The sequence below is a fragment of the Colius striatus genome, chromosome 9 (genome assembly GCF_028858725.1).
Source record: "Colius striatus isolate bColStr4 chromosome 9, bColStr4.1.hap1, whole genome shotgun sequence".
Classification (NCBI taxonomy): domain Eukaryota; kingdom Metazoa; phylum Chordata; class Aves; order Coliiformes; family Coliidae; genus Colius; species Colius striatus.
Window position 1 is genome coordinate 2,189,271 of NC_084767.1, and position 24,402 is coordinate 2,213,672.

Genomic DNA, 24,402 nt, shown 5'->3' on the forward strand with positions numbered 1-24,402 from the left:
AGTCTGTTTGCTCTGTCAGCAATGGGTTGAGCCCCAAGGTGTTACTCTGAATGTGTCATGCCCAGCTAGCTTACTTGTGTAAGCATTGTTATGTGGCAAGAAGATTGCAAACAGGTGATGTGCACAGGTGAAAGCAGACCTTCCCGCCTCTTCTCCCTGATATATCATCCTTCATCACTTTTGCTTAGAATTATATATAATCTCTCAATCTCTGCAAATTCAAAATGAGGAGTAAAATACTCCAGCCTCTGATCCAATCTGCACTTTTGGAGAAAGCAGTCATGTTTCTCCAGGCAGCTGTGGTCACTGAGACACAGTCAGCTGCTGTCTTGAGTTAGCTGTAACAGCTAATAAGACAGTGAAACTACCTGTTCCTTATGGAAGTCACAATACAAAGGGAAGTATCCCCTCCACAAACATCCTTCCCATTTGTCAGCAATGTCAGTGCAAAACTGGTGTGAAATATTTATATTTTCCTTGCTTCTCCTGAATGTGCTTATTAGTCATATACACCAAGCATAAACTCATCTTAAATTCCCTTTGTCCAATATCCTTAACCAGTATAAAGCAGAACAATTCTGACAATTTTTCTGAAACTAAACTGATACTGGCTAGAAACTTTACTGGCTGGAGCTTAGTTTACATTTTGCATATATACATCAGATGGCCAAGCCTCCACCTCTGGCCAGATATATCCATCTTTCTTCAATGTTCTGCTTACACTGTAAGCCTTACAGAAAAAATATAGTAAATATTATTTAAATTTCATTTTGAATTGTAATTTTAAATAGGCAAGTCACAAGCAAAGTGACAGACCTTGAGAAAAGTAGAAAGCAAAATCCAGCTTTGCATGCAATGCCACTTTACATTCAGCCCTGTAAGCCTGTCTGCAAGAGAACTCAACTAAGCATCAATTTCTCCCTCTCATCTGGTAAGGTTTTTTTTTTGCTAGACAAGTTGAAAATCCATGCTGCATTTTAGGGTTATCTCATGCAACACAGGCAGAATTCTGATATGTCTTCTTCATTAAGTGCTCATAATCCCAGAAATGGAAGTAACTCATTTCTTCCCAGGGTGCCTGTTAACTGAGAAACTCATCTTAATTGAATGCACAGATCGGTTAACCATCTTCAGATTCTCAAACCATTAGTGCCCCATTTGCACAGCAGCTTTGCTGGCAGGTCTCCTCCCACCACTGCACTTAGGGGGGATCTGAGGTTCAGCAAAGGAGGGGAGGTGCTGGAGGCAATGAGTTTATGCCAAATGAGTGCTTTGGGGCCAAACAGGCCTCTGCTAAATTGTCAGCATTAGATCACCTTGCAAGTCAATTACAGAGAAATCAACAAATACTGCAGCTCTGCCCCCAAATACGAGTTAAGTAGCCTCTAAACATGCCTACAGAGAGATCACTAATCTGGAATCCGGATCCTTACAGGCATGAGGGAAGAGGAAGTAAAGATAATTGCCTGTCTCTCTCCCTTCACATCTTGCCTCTTTCCCATCATCACAATTTACCATCTAGAATATACTTGGTAAATGAGTGCAGATGAGTATGGAAATGAAACTACCCCAGGTACAACTCTTTGCCTATAAAGCTGGTGCTTCAAAGAGAAGCTGTAAAGGCAGATCTACAGAAGTGAGAAACCAGACTGAAACTCACTGTCCTGTTATGAAACACTTCCAATGTCTCATTTACAGCAGGAGTGAACCAACCTGTGGTTCTTTGGTGGCCACTGCTGAGTTCGAGATACCCAGTAAAACATCTCTGCTGGTCAGCTGCACTCTGAGGCAGTAACCACATCCCTGCACCCATCCACACACATCTGCCAACTGACTGACACTGTTCTGAGGGCATTTTTTCTGCACTGAAATAGGGCTCACCAAAATCTGCCATTTTTCTTTTAAAGGGCTTTCAAAAAATATTTTAAGTGTTACTGGACTAATTTTTCTTAAACCAGAAATATTGTATTTTCCCTAATTCAAGGCAGAGGAAAAATAAACACACTAAGACTGCAAAGTGATCAGAAAATAGAGTAGAAGTTTCCATAGATAACCAGAAATGATCACATGAGTTCATAATAATACATTTGTGCTTGTTTATTTCCTAATTTTCTAGGTATCTTTTGCAGCCTATAGGAAAATTCAGATCCCAGCTCTGAAATTGTCAATAAAATACCTTCAGAGTAGCCCATTTTTTCTTGTATAAAAGGAATACCTTCCATCCATCCAACTCAAAGCAAAACCCAAACCCCACTATAATGCATTACATTACTCTGTACAAATTTGTTTCTAGTAGATTTCATGAGAACTGTTGTCATTATAAAAAATTGCCACCAAAATATATGTGTATCGTATTAATATGCCTCAAAGTTCAATACCGACAGAAACCATCATCAGGTGATAAAAACAAAGATGCTGCAAGTGTGACATGAAGGAGTATTGGAATGTTAAAATCTAATTTAGCAATTTGCAAATTGCCAGTCTAAAAGGAAGAATTTAACATTAATCTTGCTGGAAGTGGCATACTTATCAGTAACTGATTTGTAGCTTTCCAGGCAGTAAGCAATATATATAAATATACTTCTGGGTCCATCAGCAGTATGCAAGAATGCACTTAAACAGACAAACTCATGAAGGCCTTGAGTGCACAAAGTATTAAGCACCTGTCTGCCAGAGTTAATTAGTCTGTGCAGAGCAATGCACTGCTGCTGCCGTCTACGCTTCAAACCAGCTCCATCACAACTGGCCTGGGGTATCTCTGCTTTGTGCTCTCCTGTGTTGTGCACATGCAACTCAAGAGCTAAGCTTTTTCTTCCTCACCCATGATCCCTGTACATGCCAAGCCCATCATCTCGGTATCTAACCACATGCTGCAAGGACATCTCAGCTCGCCAAGGAAGACACGGGGACAGAGATGGGAAGAAGCATCCTCCTGCACCATTTCTCAGCATTGCACAATTAAAAGAGTTCCTTAGTCTGTAATTCACTTAGCAGACTGTGGAAAGCAGGCACAAAGGCTCTCAGAAACTGTCTCTGTGTGGGGAAGAACTTGCAAAAATGTTCAATGTCTTAGAACTGATGCCTGCTGGAGAGCAGCTCTGCAGAGAGAGACCTGGGAGTCCTGGCTGATAATAAACTAAACACGAGCCAGCAATGTGCCCTCGTGGCCAAGAAGGCCAATGGCATCCTGAGAAGCATCAAGAAGAGTGTGGCCAGCAGGTCGAGGGAGGTTCTTCTCCCCCTCTGCTCTGCCCTGGTGAGGCCTCATCTGGAGTCCTGTGTCCAGTTCTGGGCTCCTCAGCTCAAGAGGGACAGGGAACTGCTGGAGAGAATCCAGCACAGGGACACCAAGATGATCAGGGGACTGGAACATCTTTCATACGAGGAAAGGCTGCGGGAACTGCGGCTGTTTAGTCTGGAGAAGAGGAGACTGAGGGGGGAATCTTATTAACACTTATAAATATCTAAAGGGTGGGTGTCAGGAGGTTGGGACATCCCTTTTTTCTACAGTAGCCAGCAACAGGACAAGGGGTGATGGGATGAAGCTGGAACACAAAAAGTTCCATTTAAATGTAAGAAAAAACTATTTCCCTGTGAAATAGGACAGGCCGCCCAGAGGGGTTGTGGAGGCTCCTTCCTTGGAGGTCTTCAAGACCTGCCTGGACATGTTCCTATGTGACCTGTTCTAGGTTGACCTGCTTCTGCAGGGGGGTTGGACTAGATGAAGGTCCCTTCCAACCCTACCATTCTATGATTCTATGCAAGGGAGAGGTTTTGTTTTAAAGCTTGTTATGCTGTGAAATACCATAGTATTCTACAGGCAGCATTCATCTTACTTCAGCTAGTTGTGTATGATGGACACTGACCTGCCAAAGTTTCGTGTAAGTATCAGATGGCAGAATTCAATTGCAAGTACTCTTGAAAAAGTATTCAGGGTTGATTTTTATTATATTTTACTGCTAAGCACAGAAATCATTATTTATTATTGGCTAAGCTTTTCAATCCCACTGGATTAAAGAACACATTACATGGTTTGGTCAGATTTTTTAAGCATTAAAAGCTCTGTATGGCAGCCAGATTATGGCTATGAGCTCCTTAAGTTTCAGAGTATTTCCCCAGCAATGAAGACATATTTCCAAAAGCAAGAGTGAAGTAACAACCCTTGTTGAGTACCTATGAAGTGGGTTTTTTGTCTTAGTATTTGAGCACTTTCCATGTTATTTGGCATCATACATTCCCTGCAATTTATAGTAGTCCTGTGTTATATCTCCATTTCAGAGCTAGGGAACAAACAGACACAGAGCTGTAAAACTGAGATGCCTATGCCTATTTAAAAATCCCAGCAGGCACCTAAATGAACTTTCAGGACTGTAATTATAATTAAAATTCTGAGTATAAGTAGCAGGGTCAAAAATCACACAAGATGTCTGAGTCTGAAAAAAGGGGTTTTCTGCAATTGGATGACAAGTTACTTCTCAGCAGTACTGTGGATCTGCAGTTTGCAGTGTCTGGTAAGTGGTCACTAATAACATCTCGCTATCATTCAAGTTCTAGATGACTAAATATGTGAATAATCACAAGGGACAAGAGTCAAACTTTGTTTCTCTGTACTGTGATGGGCAAGGGTAAAAGAGGCACTTGTTGGGCACAATTTTTCAGTAGTAAACTGGATAGGAAAGGAGCTGTGAGTCAAAGATTATCACCCATTCCAAAGCAAATACAGTTTTCTGACTTCTTAAGGCACTAATTAGTATCTGTGCAACACTGTACTACTGCCTTCAAGTAGAATTTATTCCTTATGTTTAAAGTCTTTGCACTTTTAGTGTATTCCCAGCCATTATGAAATCTATTGGACACATGTAGCATCACAGAAAAAAATGGCATTTAGTACCTGCCACTAAAGTCTCATTTCATGTAAAATAACAGAATCTACAGAGGAAAGATCAATATTTTTCAGCCTGTGGTGTACAAATCTTTGTGCCCCTACAACTGTTTCTTGGTAGTCCAAGAAAGGGATTCAAGAGACAGGCAAGCCTATTGTCAGCAGACTTAAAGTCACTGCACAATTCATTGTTCAAGGGTGTGCATTTGTATCACAAAATATTTAGGTGTCCACAACCCTGAAAAATGTTGAAAAAGACACTGCAATAGGTGGTTTGTTGGCACAAGCTCTCCTCCCGCTGGAAGATTTGCTACATACATTGAGGCACCAGCTTGAAAGACTGGATATTTTCTGCTGAATGGGGCCCTTGGAGAGGAAATATTTGATTTACTGCAGAGTTCTCATTTCCCTGAATTGCAAATAAAGTGTAATTTGATTAAATGTAAATGAATCCTACAATACTTTTGGTGGCTTGTCTGAAACAATTGATTGTAATGGGCATCCATCATTTGGCTTGATTTTAATTCAGAGACAAAAAAGGTAAAATGAGAAAACTAAAGCAAGTGCCACTAACAGTCTAGAGCTGGAGCAGTCGAGATTTCTGGTGCTGGACTGTCATTTCCATTGTTCTCGGAGAGGAAGCAATGCAGTAGAGGGGAAATGCAACAGCAAAAGAATAAGAATGATGTGAAACACACACGTAGAATTAGATTTAGAGGAAAATTAAGCTTTTTCTGCAAATGAATACCATTCAATCAGCTTAAAGAGCAGAGTTTGTTAAATCGATTTTAACACTGATGTTCTAAAATGAATGAGGAAGATAAATACTGTTGTGTTTCTCAGTCAGAAAAAACGCTTTGTTTTTATATAGATCATCCAATTCCTTTTCACCAAGATAATTTCCAAGTGCATAACACAGGTTTCAGCAGTTCTTGTGGTTTGAAATAAGAAAAGAGAACTGAAATTTTTGGTAGTGACACAAGCCTGATAAACTTTTGGTGTCACTTTCTTTAAATGTGGAACTACTCCAACCACAGAGATAATTATAGATGACCAGATTGTAACTGCTTTATTGTTTCTTTTCCCTCATAAATTTTCATTTTGGAAAGCTAAGTGAAAAATGTGGTTGCAATTTCCTACAAATTGCACACAATTTGGTTTTAACAGGAAAATATAAAGAGATGGTACTTTCTTTGGAGTGAATTATGGCAAGGAGTTTGTTTCTTTGTCTTTCAGCATCATCAGAATAATAATAAAGTACAAAATGCAACAAAGATGACTGCAAAAAGAAAAGCAACTGTATAATGTACTAAGAAAAGCCTTGATTCTTTATTTAAATAAGCTCTGAGCAATTTAACCAGGTAACACAATTGCTCTAGCCTTTTCCCCTCTTTTACCAGACTAGAGCTTAAAAGAAATCAAGCTGCACACACATGTCACAGGAAGTCTTCTAATAAGAAAATGCTGTGTACATAACCATCTTGTTTTCTCAGAAGGTACCAGCAACTGTCAAAGTCCTGTGCAAAGCAGTCCTATTCAGACTCTATTAAAAAGGCTTGGGTAAATTCTCATATGGAACTAGCAAGAATAGAAATGAAAGACAGTAAAAGACAGACAATATTGGTTTTTTGCCCAAGAGTTATATGGGACTCAAATCAGTGTCTGGCTTTACCTACTGTACCCTAACCTATAATTACAAGACATATATTAGGATCTTCCATCATATTAAGGGCTACGCAGCTTTAATTCTGCAGTGATGGTCCAATAGAGGTTTTATAGGAGGTGGAAGATGTCCTGCAAAAGGTAAGAGTAGCACAAAGCAAATGTTAAGATGAGTTCCTGCCAGTACTGCCAGCAGAGAAGCTTAGCTCAGGATGTCTGGGGAGATAAACCAAGTCCAACCAAGCCTGTCAGTCAGTATGGTTGTAAAATGGAATGGTGGAGATCAAAATACAAGATGGAAAGTCCATTGAATGCTTATAGTCAGGCAGTCAAGACGTACTGTAAGGGTTGTAGGTACCGTAGTCCTTAGAATAATCCCATGAAACTTGATAAAGGCTGACAATTAGATTCCTAATTTAATGGGTCACTTAAGTGACCTAAAGAGTTTCTTTGAATTATACCAAGTTTTTAGCTGATTTTAAGCAGCTAAAAACTTATAAGAATCTTGTAAGATACCAATTGATAGACAAAGCTTTTAATGAAAATCATAGTGAAAATTAACTAGTAATGTATGTAAATGTGGAGCTTTTATCAGTTTGCTTTCAATTGTTTAAAAGTGTGCAGAGCAGTAAATAATCAAGAGGGACACATTTTAATGAATTTTAGCGCAAAAACTCCTTTCACTATGAGAGCATATGTGAAAATATCAATTTCCCTGAAAAAAAGTCTGGCACTGTAAAGAACTTTGAAAGGAAAAAAACCCAAATGAATCAGCTCTCCATAAAAAACTCAAATTACCAAATTTGTGAAATCTAGAGAGAATTACTGCCTAAATTTAAGAAAATATCTGTGATAAGTTTCATGCAGCTTTAGACCTTAGAACACAAATCCCTAGATTTTTTATTTTTGCTAAGAAAACTTTCATTGGCCAATAACAGCTTGTCTCAAACTGTTTTCTAGAAACACAAGTGAACCTATGAAACTGCTTAACTGCTCCATGGACACCCCATGCCACACTCGTTTCCTGTGTTAGCCAAAACACACTCTATTTTTCGTTTGTCTTCTGACTGTAGTCACCAAAGGCGGAAAAAAACCACAAGCATTGTCAGTGCCTTAAAAAGATGTCACAGCACAAACACCTTGACCCACAAGGAAATAATTCTTTTGGTGACTAGAAGGGTATGGTCCTACATCTTTCCAGTGGCAAGAGTATGTTTTCAGATTGGAATTGCCCCTTCCTGACTGTAAATGCAAAGAGTGCAAGAGAAGAGGGTTTTCTTCACCCCACGTGTCCCTGTAGAGTCAGAACACACACCTCAGTCATTTATCATCATGCCATCTCAACCTGCCAGCTTGACAATGATTTTTCCCCCAGGATTTCTAAACTAGAAATGTTATTTAGGTTGAGAAAACAATTGCACGTTTTCTGCTTCCTGAGACAGTGCTGAACTGCAAGCATGCAAATGAAAGGAATCTTACACCTCCCAGGGTTGCAGCCTGGTTGCAGCATACTCCTCAGCCTTCCTTGCCCAGGGAAAACACACACTGATGGAGGGAGAACTTGTGCTGGGGAAAGCAGTGTGTGATGAGATGCTTTGACCATCACAACCTGTGCTTGCTTTGGTATCGACGGTTCAAGAGTCTTACTGTAGGGCCTTGCAGTTTATAGAAAGCAATTTTCTTTGGCCTCTGCATCAGCCATAGATTATTTTCCTCTTTTCATTCTTCCTCCCTTCCCCCCATTCCTTGATCAGAAGTGTTTGCTTCACTCTCCCCCACCACTGTATGGATTAAAAGGACAAACCCTGCAAGCCCAACAATGCTGAGGATCCAGCGCAAATCCCGCAGATCAATGGTAGCTGAAATTTGCAGGAGGCCTGATCTGTTCAGAACTTGCTCATCTGTTCTGGCTCATATTTCTCGATAATGATCATGAGGGATGCAGTAAGTTTGCAGGCACATATAAAGCAGCTTCCTCACAGAGCAGGAAGCACATTTGTCTTCACAGGTGCTAAAGGGCTGCCCTGTTACAGGAGTTCAGTTTTTCAACTCACATCATTTCTCACTTATTAATTCTTTTTTGTTCTTTTACATAGGTAAAACTCCTCTGTGCTCATTTCAAAATTCTAGCTGCTAAATTATTTATGCCCAACAATGAAGGGTGATACCTTTGCAGATGTCAGCAGATACAAACAGAAATGCAATGTTGCATGATGGAGTTTAATGCTGTGGAAATGTCGGGGCGCTTATTTTAAAATTCCACTGACCTTTGCTGTCCTTTTTTTCAACGTTTGCTTATTGCCACAGAAAGAAAACACTCCAATAACATTGGGAATTTTTATATGCGGATCCTGAAAGTCAATATCTAACGGAGTAACGTTTCCTCAATTACATCATTGCTGATGTGATTCAGAACACAGGTAATACAAGCGATACAGCAAGGAGAGCAAGAGGGAAAAACTCAAGCAGAGTATTGTCCTAAGAGAAGCACGGGAGCATGTGCATGTTGTTACAGTGGTATACTGTGATATTAAGACATTACAGGTTTGAGGTTATTTTGGGGGTTCCTCTCTTTCCCTGCTGGCAGTTCAGGCTCTGTGGGACCTGTGTAACAAGGTAATAGGGTCTGTGAAATAATGAGAAGGGGAATGCAGCGCTGTTCTTCCATTGCAATGTTAGGTGCGATGTTGCACACTAAAGCACTGGATCAATACTTCCAGAAGCAAGCCGTTCAATACACCTGAATTATTGCTTCATTTTTCTTCTTATTATAGATGAGTTGTGTTATTATTTTCCCCAAATCGATATTTTACAACCTTTTTTATCCGTTTCTCCATAAATTTTGTGATTACTTTAAACTGGGAATTCCGGTACACTAAATAAGATGCAGTGTCTGAGAGGTAGTGAATGTACCAACATGATTTTTTACTCAAGACACTGCTTAAAGGCAGATCCTAATCGATAGCTAAGTAGGAAAATTTTTATGTAAGAAAGTCCGAAGCAGCGCCACTCATACAAAATCAAAATTCACGGCCCTAGAAAATATTAGCTACGAAGAAAACTACTTCAGGAGTGCAGGGAAAGAGAGGTCTGATGGGCACTTTGCGTGGGAAATTTAATTCCAAACAAATATGCTTTTTACTTCCCCTCAGCTAAAGGGCGACCATAATTCACTAAAATTGTTTCTTACAAAGCAGATAATCCTGTGCACCTTAGAGTGATTTAATTAGCTTCCATAGCTGTCTCCTGCTAAGTGTTTAAAGCATCTGCAAATCAAATCATGTTAACTCATCTGCTGCACCACTTTCTTTGTTCTATGCATAGGACCTTCCTAATAGCATTAATAGAAGCATGAGTTTCCCTGGAGAGGGGAATAGCAAAGTGAGTTAATTACATAGTTATTGTAAAATTGTGTACATTATACCACAGAACATGCTGGGTACGTATTACGGTGTTACAGGGAAAATGATGACAATTTGGGGTGATCCCAAAGACCACACTACTGTAATTCAAAAAGATAATGCAGATTCCCACTGAAGTCGGAGGAATTCTGCCAAATTCTTGTGTGCAGCCTGCCTGGCCTACCTGCAAATGAACTGCAGTGCAGGATCTTGGCTATTCCCTGCACATCAGCTGCAATTTCTACCCTCACATTTGCTGTAGAATTAGCAGATTGAAGGGTTGGAGGCACAGTAAACTCCATTCAACATGGTATAACACCTTAAAAATCAACCTTGCCCCCTCAAAGAGCAAGTCCAGAAGCTTCCTCAGACCTAGGCATCAGTATTACAGTGGAGCAAATTATTCATAACAAACCTTTCCCTCTCAGTAACTGTCCAAAGAGATGTTTTTCTCCAATTAACCTGTTATCTGAAAGAATTTATCAAATAGATCATGAAATATTTTCTTAAAATGGACTCTCAGCTAAATTCCTCGTTCAGACATTCGCAGGGAAACAAAACACTGCAGGGAAACTGAAGGAAATGCATTGCCAAAAAACAAATGAATATTCATGGTCCACAGAAATACTCCAGCAATAATCAGCTTGAACATCTGTAGGGAAAAAAAAAAGTCTAATGGGGGAAATTGGAGAGGGGAGGGGGTCATTTCCATCCTTTCCCTTAGGCCTCAATTTGAAGAAGGTTCATTTGCCTTTTTAACAGAACTTGCAAGCAATGCAAGGATGAACAGTCTTGGTGAAGAAGTGTTGTGTGGATTGGTGCTGTCTTTGTGAAATTTGAACTAAATTCTTCATTCCAGAACAAAAGATGCCTGGTGCAGATCCTCGTTCCCACCCGTGACCTGTCAGACCCATGTGCTACCCTGACAGCCCCTCCATCAATAACAGAGCCTGAGCTGACACAAACACTCAGGGAAAATACAATCTAAGGCAAATAGACAAGGTATGTCTCAATCTCTTCCTTTTAAATACATGGCATGCATATTTCAATGCAAGATTTAAGGGAGTCAGAAGTGCCTCAAAACTAAAAACCTGTAGAGAAAACGTTACTGGTTTTCAGTATGCTGGCTGCTTGAAAGCCTATTTTTAGGAACAACAATGTAACAGCTATTTCTAGTGGCTGTGCACAACATGCATGTGAACTTTGGGGAGAATTCTTTTTGGAGTGGTGAAACTAGTCAGAGACCTACATTTGGAAAAAACATTTCCCTTGCAGAAGTGACCTTTCAACGTGAATTCATGGTTTCTTCTGGCAGTAAAATCTTGCCTTTCATTTTTACAAATACAAGCTTGCTGCTAGAACTGCCTGAGCATGCAAACTGCTTATTTTTATTCCACAAGTTGTAGTCTTCTAAGTAAAACACCCCACTGAAAGCCAGGAATAAGATGTGTTAGGAGGGGGAAAAAAGGAAAATTAAAGCTAAAAACAGGGCAATAAGCACACGTGTTTCAGAAAGCATCATGGAACTGTAATACTTGGGACAATAGTTACTCTCCTACACAGCATCTAGCATGTGGGGTCACTGGAGGTGTAATGCTTCTCACCCAGCTTCAGCCATCTGAGCGCTTCTTTGAACACTTATTTAGAGCCCATCTGCAGGGAGAGGACAGAGAGAAAAGTTTCCTGATGGCTATTCACCCACTTCTAAGATGATGCGTGAGGCATCATGCCCCAGAGCTCCAAAGGGAGGGTCAGAAAGGCTCACTAAATAGCTGTCCCTTGTGTAAATAAGGTAAAAGAGGACCTCATTGTGTTGAAAAAGGATAAAGCCCATCCTGGAAGATGCTGCGGTACTAGAAGTGACACCAGGTTTCAGAACTATTCAGAGACATCACAGGTTTTACCTTGCAGTTTTTACAGATTTAAAACAGAGAGGTTTTTTAACAGACGTGTTTTTGCTAGATGGCTGCTGTAACATCTTAATTTCCAAAAGCATTTTCTGTCCCATGCAGACTTGAAAAAAAAATACCATTCTTAGCTGACTGTGTGGGGTTTATCTCTCTGTTTTGTTCTGGTTAGTTTTGTTTTAAAATTAACCCTCTGTCTGCTGGGAATGGGGTTTCCTCTTGTTAACCACCAATGCTGACACCTGGCGCTATGCAAGAGCAGCTCAAGTCCACAACTCGTCATGCAAATAGGTTAACCACAATTTACGCCAACAGAAAAAAAGATGAAGAAATAACAACTGGGAGGGAAAGGACAGGAGGGAAATTAAAGAAGACACTGAGAGATGAAGTAACAGTGTGTAGGGGCACGCAAACACCTTAGGGAAAAATGCAAGACTGTAGGTCTTCAAGGGTAACTGTCCAAATCCCATCTCCTTACTGTCATACTGAATGAATGGTTCACACTTATCTCCCCAAGGTGCCAACTGCTGTGAGCTATCTGGGTACATGGTTCAGTGTGGGTAGTCAATGCAGAATAGCTGCTAAACCACAGTCTAATTTACATGCTAACGTGTTTGTGCACTAATACGTTCAGTAACTTCTGTCCTATCTTCTGGAATAAAAGCCCTGCACACAACTTGGCTGGGCAGAATTAAGTAATGATGGGTTTATACTGCTGTAATTAACTACAGAGGTCACAACAGAACAATGGCAAAACACCTTTCAGTGAAGGCTATATAGTTATACACAGATCTTGGACAAGTGGGCTCAAGATTTTTTCTTATTGGGGTTGAAACTTTTTCCAGAGGGTGGGATTTGGAGATCTGTTGAGATTGTTGAAACTTTTATGCAGCTTCAGTCTTCAAGGAAATTCTACTTTCACTAAGACATTAGTCAGTCATTATCATGAAAAAAAAACCAACATGGACTACTGCCAAAGGTCTCACATCATTTAAAAGACCACAGTTAACAATGCCCTTCCTTTTCGAGTTGCTTGTCTTTCCCTCTGTTGGCTCCTGTGGTGCCAGCAATATAGCATCCCTCCAGCCTACAAAGGTACATCTGCACTGCAGACTGCAATGTTACATGCAGAAACACCCAAACTGACTTTAATAAAGTAACAATGGACACTGCAACCTGCATCAGAATGCAACTCTGCAGTGTTTTGGGCAAGCCTGAGAAGCTGCCAGGATTGACCCTGTTCATACTGGAACTAAACAGTTTTCTATACCTCTGTCCAGACGCCACAGCGGATCACATCACATCACTTATGCACTTGGTATCTTCATAACTAAGAAGAGCCTAGTTGAGTTCTTGCAAGATAGCAGAAAAGTACAAAGAACTTCATACTCCATGCAATAAATTGCTCTTGCATCCACTGAGATGAAAGGCTGCAAGTACAAGATTTTCCTTTTATCTATATATTAACAAAAAAGCCTGAAACTGTAGACATTTGGCTATACTGGGGCACCGTGTAGTCACTGCTGTCAGTGAGCTTTAAGCAGGCTAGATAAGTATTATTGGCTGCATAGGGATGTTAGTACAAGCACAAAGCAAGCGAAGCTGCCCAAGTCCTGCCCCCGGGGAACGATGGCTGCACGCTGCTGGTCTGAGCCAGACATACAGCATGCACACTCCTATAACAAAATGCCTGTGCAAAATGAACCCTCACTAACAAGCACCTCAAAGGATTAAGCACATCTTAAGGAGGCTATTTTGCAGGTAGTGCTGTGCAAGAGCGTGCCTCGGGCAGATGTGTGCTAAATTCATGTTGTGCCTTCCTCGTCAGAGCCAGTGTGCAGTGCACATGGGCACCTCTGACAGCTCAGCCCACAGCTTGGCCATCTTTCAACAACACACAGTAAATCCTGAGCATGGTTCCAGGCAGAAATCAAAACCTGCTGCACCCCATGAGAAGCACAGGAAAGATGAGTTAGGCACATACATATCCACAAGGCGGTCAGAATTCCCAGCTAACCATCTATGAAATATTCCAGTGGCAACAAGTAGCTGAGGAGTCTGCTTTCTCATCCAGAAAAAAGATAGTGCCTTGTCCCTCTTCTCAGGGCACAGAATTGAAATGCATTAAGGCAAGCAGTACAGCCACTGCTGCTACTATAAACTGTCCATTTCTGTGGCATTTGTCTAATCTGAATACCCATACACTAAGAAAAAAGACAGTGAAGCCCTCTGTAGAAACAGAGCACAATTCAGGCTTTTTAGAAATTCATCTCAGCTCTCTGTTTTATTGGCCATTTTTTTAAAAGAGAGAATAATATCTTATCAACTGACATGAGCTAAAAGGAGAATAAAAAAAGATTAACAATTTCAGTCTGGAATAAGAGGGTTTTGAAGCAAAAAGCATGAAAATGTAAAGGTTTGGGGTGGGGATAAAGAAAAGAATTTACAAGGCTTATTTTGAGAACCCAGAGGGTTAATTTGTCATGGAGTAAGCCTGGAACTTGAAAAGCAAAAAAACGGTTTCTTGGCTTTGAAGGTCAGATAACTATATCATATCATATTCAATAGGTTAAGGTTCCCAGGGTCTACAGGGTTGCATGACAATTGCAGGAATCCTTATAAAGTCTAGTTTATACCTTTATCATTAATAGCTTTCTAATCCTTTACCACGAATTTATAGTTTAGAAATGGCAACACATCTTAAAGATTAAAGGTATGTGACAAACAGTTCATGTCCTTTAATAATCAAATCACATAGCTTAGATTGGGGGCTTATCAGGCTTTTTCCTACTCTGTAGTTTCATAGGTAGAGAATACTTTATATCCCTATTACATGAATGATGAATGGGACCATTGGTTATAGGCTGTTATTTGCTTGGCTGTAGTCAATATGTTTTCTTTGGACAGGGACTTCAGTGATTTATTTCTCTTTTGGCCTTATCACTTATTAACTCGGGGCAGACAGAAACAGCCAAGGTTGTGAATAAGGACTGGTGCCCATTTAGACTTCTAATATCAGAGAAAATATTCTTTTTAATGATCCAGCTACCCTCTGCCATGTAGACTCTGATTGCACTTCCCTCTAACTAGAAAATAAAGGTCATATTTCTTGGAAAGTGTACACATAAAATATGCAAAATAATATGTTTCCTTCACAGCCAGCTTTATTCTGAGGGCTGCTGTAATTGCTTTCATTTTGCAGCTGTCCTACAGGTACACTGCACACTTTTAGTGATTGTTTTTTACAGCGTGTTAGGGTTCTGCCAGTGTTTAAGAAACACCAAAGATACCAGTGTTTTGTGTTCCTATTAGCACACAAAAGGGATTTTCCAGTCTACCTCCACCATCCCTCACTGCCTGGTAACACCTTTTTCTCTGTAATCAATTAAAATTCCCCCCAGGTTCCTTTCCTGAATTTGTGCAGACTAAAACAACCACCTTAACATTCCTAATAATATGGATATTGACAGCTGTCTGTGCTTCACTCCATTGGGTGCATCCTAACAAACTTCAGAACAAACATTTGTGTAATAACATCAACCCCCAAGCTTACCACCAAACAATAAAGATCCAAGTTATTTAATCCAGGAAAGCTTGTTTTAAACCAATTGCAACCATTTCCCACCCCCCCTAAAAATTCCCAGACAAGTCAGGCAGACCAGGTATTAAAACTAACTCAGCAGAGCAACTAAGGTAATGGACTGGAATTTAGAACAGGCAAGGTTCGAGCTTAAACTCAGAAATTTCCTGAGGGCAACTTTCCTTTTCAGGAGCAGTTAACACTCAAGTTCACATCCTCCCTTTTTCCCATCTGTGTTTTACCTGCAAATGTCTCAGGCTCAGCAGTGGTGCCATGAGGACCCAGTTCTTCAGTGACCATGGCAAAGTCCTATGGTAGCAGAAAGCCACACGTACAGCTTAACTTCTTCAGCCCAGCACATCACCCCAGAGACAGATCCGTCCCTGAGCTCCACACACTCCCTGACACCTCCGGTGTTCCCATCGCAAGGTCCAGTTGCGAACGAACAGTTGGCACCACGAGATGAAGGGGAACCCAGTGAACTCTGCATTAGGACTTTTTTCAGATAGCTGACACAAGGGGGTTTTTTGTTTGTTCCCAGAGATATTAATTAAATTCATCAATACAAGTCTACATTTTGAAAGGAATTCGTTTTGTTCTTCCTTATTTAATTGTGATATAGTTAGGATTTGCCATCTGTCCTCTATCCTCTGTAGAGTATCTCTGAGATCAGGAACAGGCTTTACTGAGTGTCCAAAGCACAGGGAAGCCTGCAGTGCAGGGCTCTCCTGCTTCTAAGAACAGACATTAGTTCTTATTTTAAACTTTATACTTTTCTTTGTGCTCAGGGATTTTGTTCTGTTCTTCTGTAGCACTCCATGACGATTTAACTTCAAGACATTTGATACTTTTTATTCTACCACTGCTATTAATATTTACTAGTGAAAGGCAGATAAAAACTGCTGTTAAAAACAAATGGCATTCATTTTCTAGCTACCAGACCTCAGAGCTGGTCACTCTTCTGGAGAAGTGATGTGTTCTATATTTCATTTCAGATTAATGATGGTCATATCTTTGAGGGAGAAGAATTTTATAAACACATCAGGATAAAACCAGCCAGAGATACTGGCTTTTTTATTTTATTTTTATTGTTTTGCTGATGGTGGCCTTCTCTCCTCATTTATAATAATCAGCTATTTAAGTGCTCATGATTTAATAATACACATACATGAATGAGGCATTGTAAAACTAATGAGGTTGTGTATTACTGATGTTGACAATGACTGTCGCTAGGTTCTAACATTTCTCAGAAACTAACAGATACACAGCTATGGCCAAGGTTAGCTGCTGTAAGGGTCAAACTCTAGCCCACAGGGATCAAGAAAGGCTCCAGTGGGGCTCCAGGAACTCCTTGACAGCCAGTCTGCCTCTTATCACCACTTCCTTTTTCTTCTCTCTTTTTTTTTTCTTTAAGTCTACAAACTCTAGAAGTCTCCATTCTGAAAACAGATTCCTCCATTGATTATGTTATCTTTCCAACTTTGCACAGTTATTAGTGCCTTCTTGAAAGCAGAACATTTTGCTAGCAAAAGAATCACTAAGTTTTACCAGGATGGAAACTTTCAGGAGTAGAGATCACCTTTTATGTGGTTCTGGGCACATGACATAAACCATGGACTGAAATTTCAAAGGATGACAGATACTTTTTGCTCTCTTACTCTTGGAGGTATTTGACTTAAGAAATGAAGAGAGAATGGTTCTCAGAAGATGACAACCCTTGTGCTTCTGCAAATTAAACCACTTAGAGACAAAAGTGTAAAAATGAAGCCACCTAAAACTGAGGCTTTTGAAGATGTTACTCAAGTCATCTGCAATCTGCAAGGCTCTTCCTGCTTGTACACAGGCTGAAATGTTTTTGGGAAATAAATAAGTGGTAAAATGAGGATGGAGCAGGGATTTTTCCACACGAGGCTGCCTCTTCTTTGCAGCAGCTAGAAGAGTGAGAAGTTCTCTGAGAAGCCCTATGACACTTCAGAGAAAGGGGCAGTTTCCCAGAAATTCTGCAAACACCCTGACCTTCACAGTGCTAGCATTTCTACATCACTCCCCACACAACAGCCCAGAAGCATAACGCAAACCCTGGTCAGCCTCGGCAGCGCTCCACTCTGACCTGCTCAGCCCCTGCCACAATTCTCCTAGAAGATCAGCACTCAGCATCTGGGTTATTCACACTGCACAGCAAGCTTTGAGTGTCTACATCGACCCTGCATCCACCCACTCCTGTTTGTAGTATTTCTCAAGACACACCATATGCTATAGCTAATAACAACCCCCAAATGAAGTGGAAGGGGACTTCTCTAGGTATTCTGTCAGTCCACAAATATTTTAGCCCACAAACAGCCCACAGTCTCTCTGCAAGACTAACACAAACTAAAATGGACCTTAAATTCGAGCCTATATCTAACCATGTCAGCAATTCTTTAAAAAGAAAGAGTATTTGGGTATTGCTCAGCCAAGAATCTGAATTAACCCCAGGTTATATATCTAACCTTAGTGGCAATGCTATATACTTCTGGCTCCTATGTAGTCCTTCGCTTGAGTTTGGGAATAAAAGCACAAAACCTTAAAATGAGCAGGTGGCAGAAGACACAGCATAATGCATTTTTATGGACCCTCCATATGTCCTTTCCAATAGGCAGTGAAATAAATTCTCCTTTCACTTATATTCATGCAGTCCCACTCAAACCTTGTGGTTCAGTGCCACAGCAAAATTTGTCTGTGAAATTCATGCTGTCCATCAGGCACCCTTTTTAAAAAAGTCAAAATTAAACCAAATCAGTCTCAAAGGCCTGTATTACAGGTTTGTGCCAATTCTTATACCTTATTTAATTCAACCATTTATCCCCTGAGACCCCTTGGCAAACTACCTATGGATTTGTATCCCCGATGGTTTCTCGCTTTATGTCAGCTTCTCCAGTCCTAAAATAATGGGAGTGATACATGTCTGACTCCCAAGCTGTGACATGAAGATTAACTCATTCAGTTCACTTCAGAAAACATGAAAGGTGCCAAAGGGAAATACTGGCCGGTACGTTTGGGTATTTCTGTGTGCAATATGGACTTTTAATATTACTCCAAATGAACACACACACAGGATGTGTTCAGACTTGTGTATTTCTAATAACGTTCTCTCAGGAACGTCAAAGCTTAAAACTCCAATAATTGCTCTCTAAGTGCAATGCTAATGGCTTGCTTTGCAGATGGAAAATAAAAAACTTATGTTTTCTTGTAAGCACAGGGTTCACACTGGTTTATTTATTTCAAAAAAACACTTGCAAAAGCCAGGATTTCTCTGTATATATGTGACCTTGATTCCTAGATGGCACATGGACTACTTAGAGATCATGTTACTAAGTTATTTGCAGTTAAAGGGGGGAAAGAAACAGGCTAAAATTAATGGGTCACTGGGTATTTTCTTCTGAGAACTTAAGTACTTAACAGTAAGAAAAAAACAGTTTACAGCCAGGTGGCTTGAGGGGATATTTTGTTGAACACTGATTAAAAATAATTTCTTCTAAATGAGACCTGACCACAAAATGGGACCATTAACGAGCAGGGACATTCTCACCAGAAAGGAAACTATGCTTGATCAACTCCTGCACCGCCCACAAACCCCAGGTCTCTCTCTCTCACTCTCTTGCCTAGTTTTTTTTTTCCCCCCTTTTTCTCCTCTCCCCTTTTCTTGTTCTTAATAGTAGGGTAAATAAGCAGCAAGTGACGCTGAAATGTTTTCAGCCAAAAACAGAGGCCAAACTCCTCTGAGAAAACATTTGGCCTCTGTGGTTTTGTAATAAGTTCCAGAACACTGAGTTCACTGAAGAACATTGTGAAAAACTCCCATCGGCTGCAGTGATGCTGGGGAATGTTACTGTATCCCAACTTCCAATTGGTCCATTTCCTGCAGGCCTTGTTAAAAAAAAAAAGAAAGAAAGAAAGAAAAAAAAGAAAGAAAAAAAATAGTGCTATGTGGGAGTTAAAACAAGTTCTCATGGGAAAAATGAATGGCAAGAAATTCTAGCTTTAAAAGAAACAGCTAATCTGCTAGTTTGATTGTTCTTCAAAACTTACAATGAACCAATAATCCTAATTAAAACCACTTGGCCTAGTTCTCTAAAGCATCATAGCTTTTTCTATGCTTCGTTTGTACACACCATAGACTATTAGTTTTTTTCTAGTGCTCACTAACAAAGTGCTGACTTTGTTGGGATGGCTGAGCTAATTTCGTGAACTCAGTGTGAAACCTTAGCTAAACAAAATTGTGGTAATTTTCCTTAATTTGTAAAAGTGATTGGAGTGCAAACAAAATTTTCCTCTTGGGTCAATCCTATAATTTTCAATTAACTAAAACTAATCGGCAGGCGTGTACTGAACCTGCATTTTGTTTAAAGGGCTGGAAGGCACTTCTGAGGGTCAGGATGCGTTAATTGTTTTTATTTTAGTTTCATTTAATCCTCTTTAAAAAGCCACATTTAAGTTCAGGCTGCATCTAAAAGGAAAATGCAAATTGTGTGAGGTACGATTTCAGTTGCAATAGCTTTTCTGTATCCAACCCAACTCCATAAAAGCTGCATAAGCAAGAGAATTGCCCACGGATTGGATCATCTTTGATTTTATCATTGTTGTTTAGTACTTCATAACTTCCATTCATTGAATGAAAAATAACGTGGTTTAAACACTAACCTGAAAATGCATATATGGGAACACTCTCCCTACTGGGACACTTTATTTCCACATTCAGCCATCTGCTTCTGGGCAGACAGGCTAAATTGCCGCCCTCCTTTTCAATGGAGAAGCTAATTAATGAAGAGCTGAGAAGCAAAACCAAAATGGGTCCAAGACATTTTTTTACATTTAAATTGCAAAAATAAAGTCCCCAAAAATTTCTTTGCAAAATCAAAGGGGACATATTTCCTCCCTTCCTTCTTCTGCATGCACACTTGCCTTCTCACCAGCACAAGTGACCTGACAACAAGCAGGGCAGCACAACTTACTGTAAGAAAGTGAGAGGGGAAAGGATTCACGGTCAAACTACCCAGAGCTCTGGCTGATGCTTTCATGTGGTACACACTGGCATTTTGCACCAGCTGGTAATTTTGCTGTTTCTTTTTCTTTTGTTCCAACACATTCAAACCCTAAATAACCTTTTTGATATGGTGTGTTATTGCCCAATATATGGATTTCCCTCACATTGTTGAAATCATAATACTTACAATAAACAAACACAAACTCCACAAGTGCCTGCTGCTCAGCCAGCAAGTCAATATATGATCACTTTAGGCCCAATTTAAAGAAACCTCCAACTGTAGAAGGGTGTATTTGAAAAAGACAATAAAGCACTTTTGTTCAACTTACTCAGTGTTAAGCAAAATCAAACGAGAGCTTTGCTATCCCGCTGAAGTGTCCCAGCCTCGAGTCCCTGTGTGTACATTCACAGCTGGAGTAATTCAGAATGTCTCGTAGCCACAAGTATCTATGATACAGCTTCATCTTAAAGTTTTAGGAGCAATTAAGAAAGGGGAAAGGAATTGCACTGGATTGTGATGAACCACAGCTCAGGCAAACATTTATAGAAGCAGTCCTGTCTCCGTATGTCAAATAACAAGTGCATAAAAAGACAAGCACATCAAAATCTGGACCAAGACTTGAGTTCTTGTAGCACACATATTTTCAAAGGAATCAATGACATACATTCTGCTTTAAAAGTTAGGGAGCCACCTGATTTATCTCCCAGGCCATTCTTAACACCACTGAGAGTGGTCTAGCATTGACAGCACCTGCACTTGCAACATTTGCCAGACAACATGAGATGGAGATATTTAGCAAGACCTTCCTTGGAAGGCAGGTTTGTGACAGCACTAGTATGTCCACCTCTTTCTGCTTTCACTCTCCCTCTGTTTAAATGCTGGAGTATCTCTTTCTCTCCTTCCTCCCATCTCCTGGGTAAAGAGATGTCCCATTGTGACAACAAACAAGCAAACAAAAATCCCACACCGGTATGTTTTCAGATTCATCTCTACAGTCATACATTTCTGAAATCCAACCTTAAACTGATACCTTCAGCGACATACACAGCCAAAATAATAACATACAGATCTCAATGACGAAAGCAGGAGCCCTAGTAAGAGTGATACAATGCCTGCCCTATTTCCTCACACTGTATCTAGTACTAAAGCATCCTTACCTGTGTAAATGAATCTTCCAGGCGTTCCCTTGCAAAACTGCTTTGACTTGTAGGACAATGTGACTTCTACAACCCCTGGGATATGTCGGGGAGGCGTCTGTACACGGATGGCATGAGGAGTAATCAGCTACAGAGAAACATTGAGAAGGGATAAGAAGGGGAGGGGGGGGAAAGCACTGTTAGATGCTGAACACTTCTTTAATAACACATTCCTCTCAGATCACAGTAAACAAGCTTTGAAACATGTAATTAACTTGTCAATGTTTGAATACAATCTTGATGTAACCCACACAAAAGCCAGTGACTACAATATTTACAAGCATTCTCCTTCTCAACTGTAACAACAGTATTTCTGTTTTCATACATGGCAGGCAATTGCTCGAAAGTACAAGCATTAGCCCTGGCTTAACACAATAACTTTAGCTTACAGCAGCAGGATGCTTAGGTTTGCTTAGGCGAACACTAGGGTCATGACAGTGTCCAACAAATCTGATTGATAAATGATACGCAGTTACAGGTGTAAACACAGCACAGTGCAAGCTCAGGCTGAGATTCACCGCACAGCCCAAGCCCAGGCAGGCTTTTAAATGCACCGGTCCTCAGCTGACATCTGTGCACTGCAAAAGCACCATGTGTTGCTGTTTTAATTTTCTGTTCATTTTGTGGAAGGATAACGGATTCCTGCAGAAACGCAAAGTTTGGTGTCTGAAGGATGTTGGATCTTTCCTTGCAAATGACCAGAGTACTCAAAAGAAATACACCAAATATAACTATTTAACTACCACTTCCGATTTGCCTTCACTGCAAACGTCTGAGAGCGCTTCTGCAAATGTGGATTTACACAGTGATAAGTAGACAAACTTAACCTTCTTGCTATAGAGGCTGAGGATCCTGATTCTCTTAACACAAAAGGTTCACGTGGATCACTTTTCAGGCTCTAAAACATTTTTATTCTTTCAGGCTTCTGGATTGGACTTAAAACATAGTCCCTAAAATTAATATTAAAGTCACCTAGGAGTTCTCTAATTTATGGCAGGATCTGTCGCACTCAGAAACTACAACATTGCCCTTCCCATCACTGAAGTGTCCTCCGTCACTCATTATGCTCCCTCAGACAAAAACAGTAAGAAGAGGTACACAGAAAAGGTGACATGATTCTGTCCAGATCAAGATCCATCTCTGGTATAGAGACAATCCTTCTGTAATTGACTGTGGGACAACAATACACTTCTAGAGAGGCAAACAAAACCAAGGCCATAACCAGCCTCACAAGTGTCCAAAGCTACAGGCACTCTAGACAGACAGACGGCCACTCCATGCTGTTGGTCGAATAGTGTCCTGGACTAGGAAATACATCCCAATAGATTTTGGTTTTTTAAATAAAAAGATAATTTTACTCCTATTTTTACTAGGAACCAAATATTTCAAAAATGAAGAAAAGACCTACCAAAAAAATCAGACTTTTAACCAGTCCTTTGTTTATGGTACAGGACCACAAAGCACAGAAGGAGAGTGATGTCTGTCTGAGAGCCCTTTGAGAGCTTACTGAGGGAAAGAGCATACACAGCAGGCAGTCTTCCATTTTTAAAGAAAACTAATATTAAATCAAAAGTTGAAGGTTGAAATCAAAACTACGGTCATCGAATGCTCCAGAAGTTATTCAGATCCACAGAAGCTGTAAGTCAGATGTCATTTTAGAAATGATCATGTAGGAATGGCTGCCTTCTTGTTTGCAAGCTTCTAAGAACATGTTTTCAGGCTCTGCTTTGAAATGGTGTGATTTAGAAACCTACTTTTAAAAGAAACCTGCCTTTTTTTCTAAATTGCTCATTCTATCAACTGGGTAAAAAAACCCAACCAAAACCAAACCCAAACTTCCAAGGGCTGCTTTTACTTAAATTGATTACATTCTCTTGTCTGTTCGATAGTCAGCAGAGGCAGGAAGCATTGCCAAAGGGCATTTTTTCCCCCAGTACTTTAGACACTTCTCATGTTGGGAGGAGCTGCTCTCTGGAAGCATCTACCTCTCATCAATGAACTGGGATGACAAGTTTAGACTAGATGCTTAACTGTAGGCAGCCAAACATAGCTGGGATAAATCCCATCTTCAAGTGGTTCTAGTTAACTGGGTGAACTGGCAAGATGAGAAAAGTTTCATGACATTTTTAAGGGGAAAATATTTGTAAAATAAGCCAAGGATTTTAATAGTAAAGGTTAACATGCTAGTCTTACTACATCAGCATGTGCCTTGCACCCCTCACCCCCACTCTGGCATGAGCTATACAGGCAGCTTCTGGTTGTATCTTTGAATTTCCCAGCATTTACTGGTCTGTCACCACTTTAACGTTCTTTAAACATAATTTGTGGCATTTTCCAATACTCATCTTCCTTGGTTCCCAAGAAACATCTGACCTATTTATGGTCCATTGTTACAGAGAGCTGGGGAGAGTTAAGCAAGTTTCCTGGTTTGTTCTCCACAAACAGTTTGGTTTTCCTTTGTGCTCTGAAGTAAATAAGTTTAACTGTGTTTAAAACCACAAATATACAATACTGTCGCCCACACATTCCCAAAGGGTGAACATTATGTCTGAAGTCCTATGGTTTAGGATACTCAGGATATATTTTACCCCTTTCTTGTCTAGAACTAAAGCTTGGGAGGTATACCAGGAGAATACACGTGCCTTTTCCTTTTGTTATTTCTCCTTAGCATCTGCTGTTGACCACTGTCAGGGATTTAGTGCTGAGCTAGAAGGACCTTTCTTCTGGGTCAGCCTTTGTTTCTCATGTTC

The 24,402-nt window shown here is 40.2% G+C and overlaps 1 protein-coding gene across 3 annotated transcripts in view; it reads right to left on the bottom strand.

Moving 5' to 3' along the window:
* The window catches only part of EBF1 (EBF transcription factor 1), a 276,429-nt gene that overhangs the window by 42,437 nt on the left and 209,590 nt on the right, over window positions 1–24,402 (bottom strand). For all 3 annotated transcript variants that reach the window (XM_062002369.1, XM_062002368.1, XM_062002366.1), the window contains exon 10: window positions 21,614–21,740. In XM_062002369.1, coding sequence (XP_061858353.1) covers window positions 21,614–21,740 — 127 coding nt within the window. The remainder of the gene's footprint in view (window positions 1–21,613; window positions 21,741–24,402) is intronic.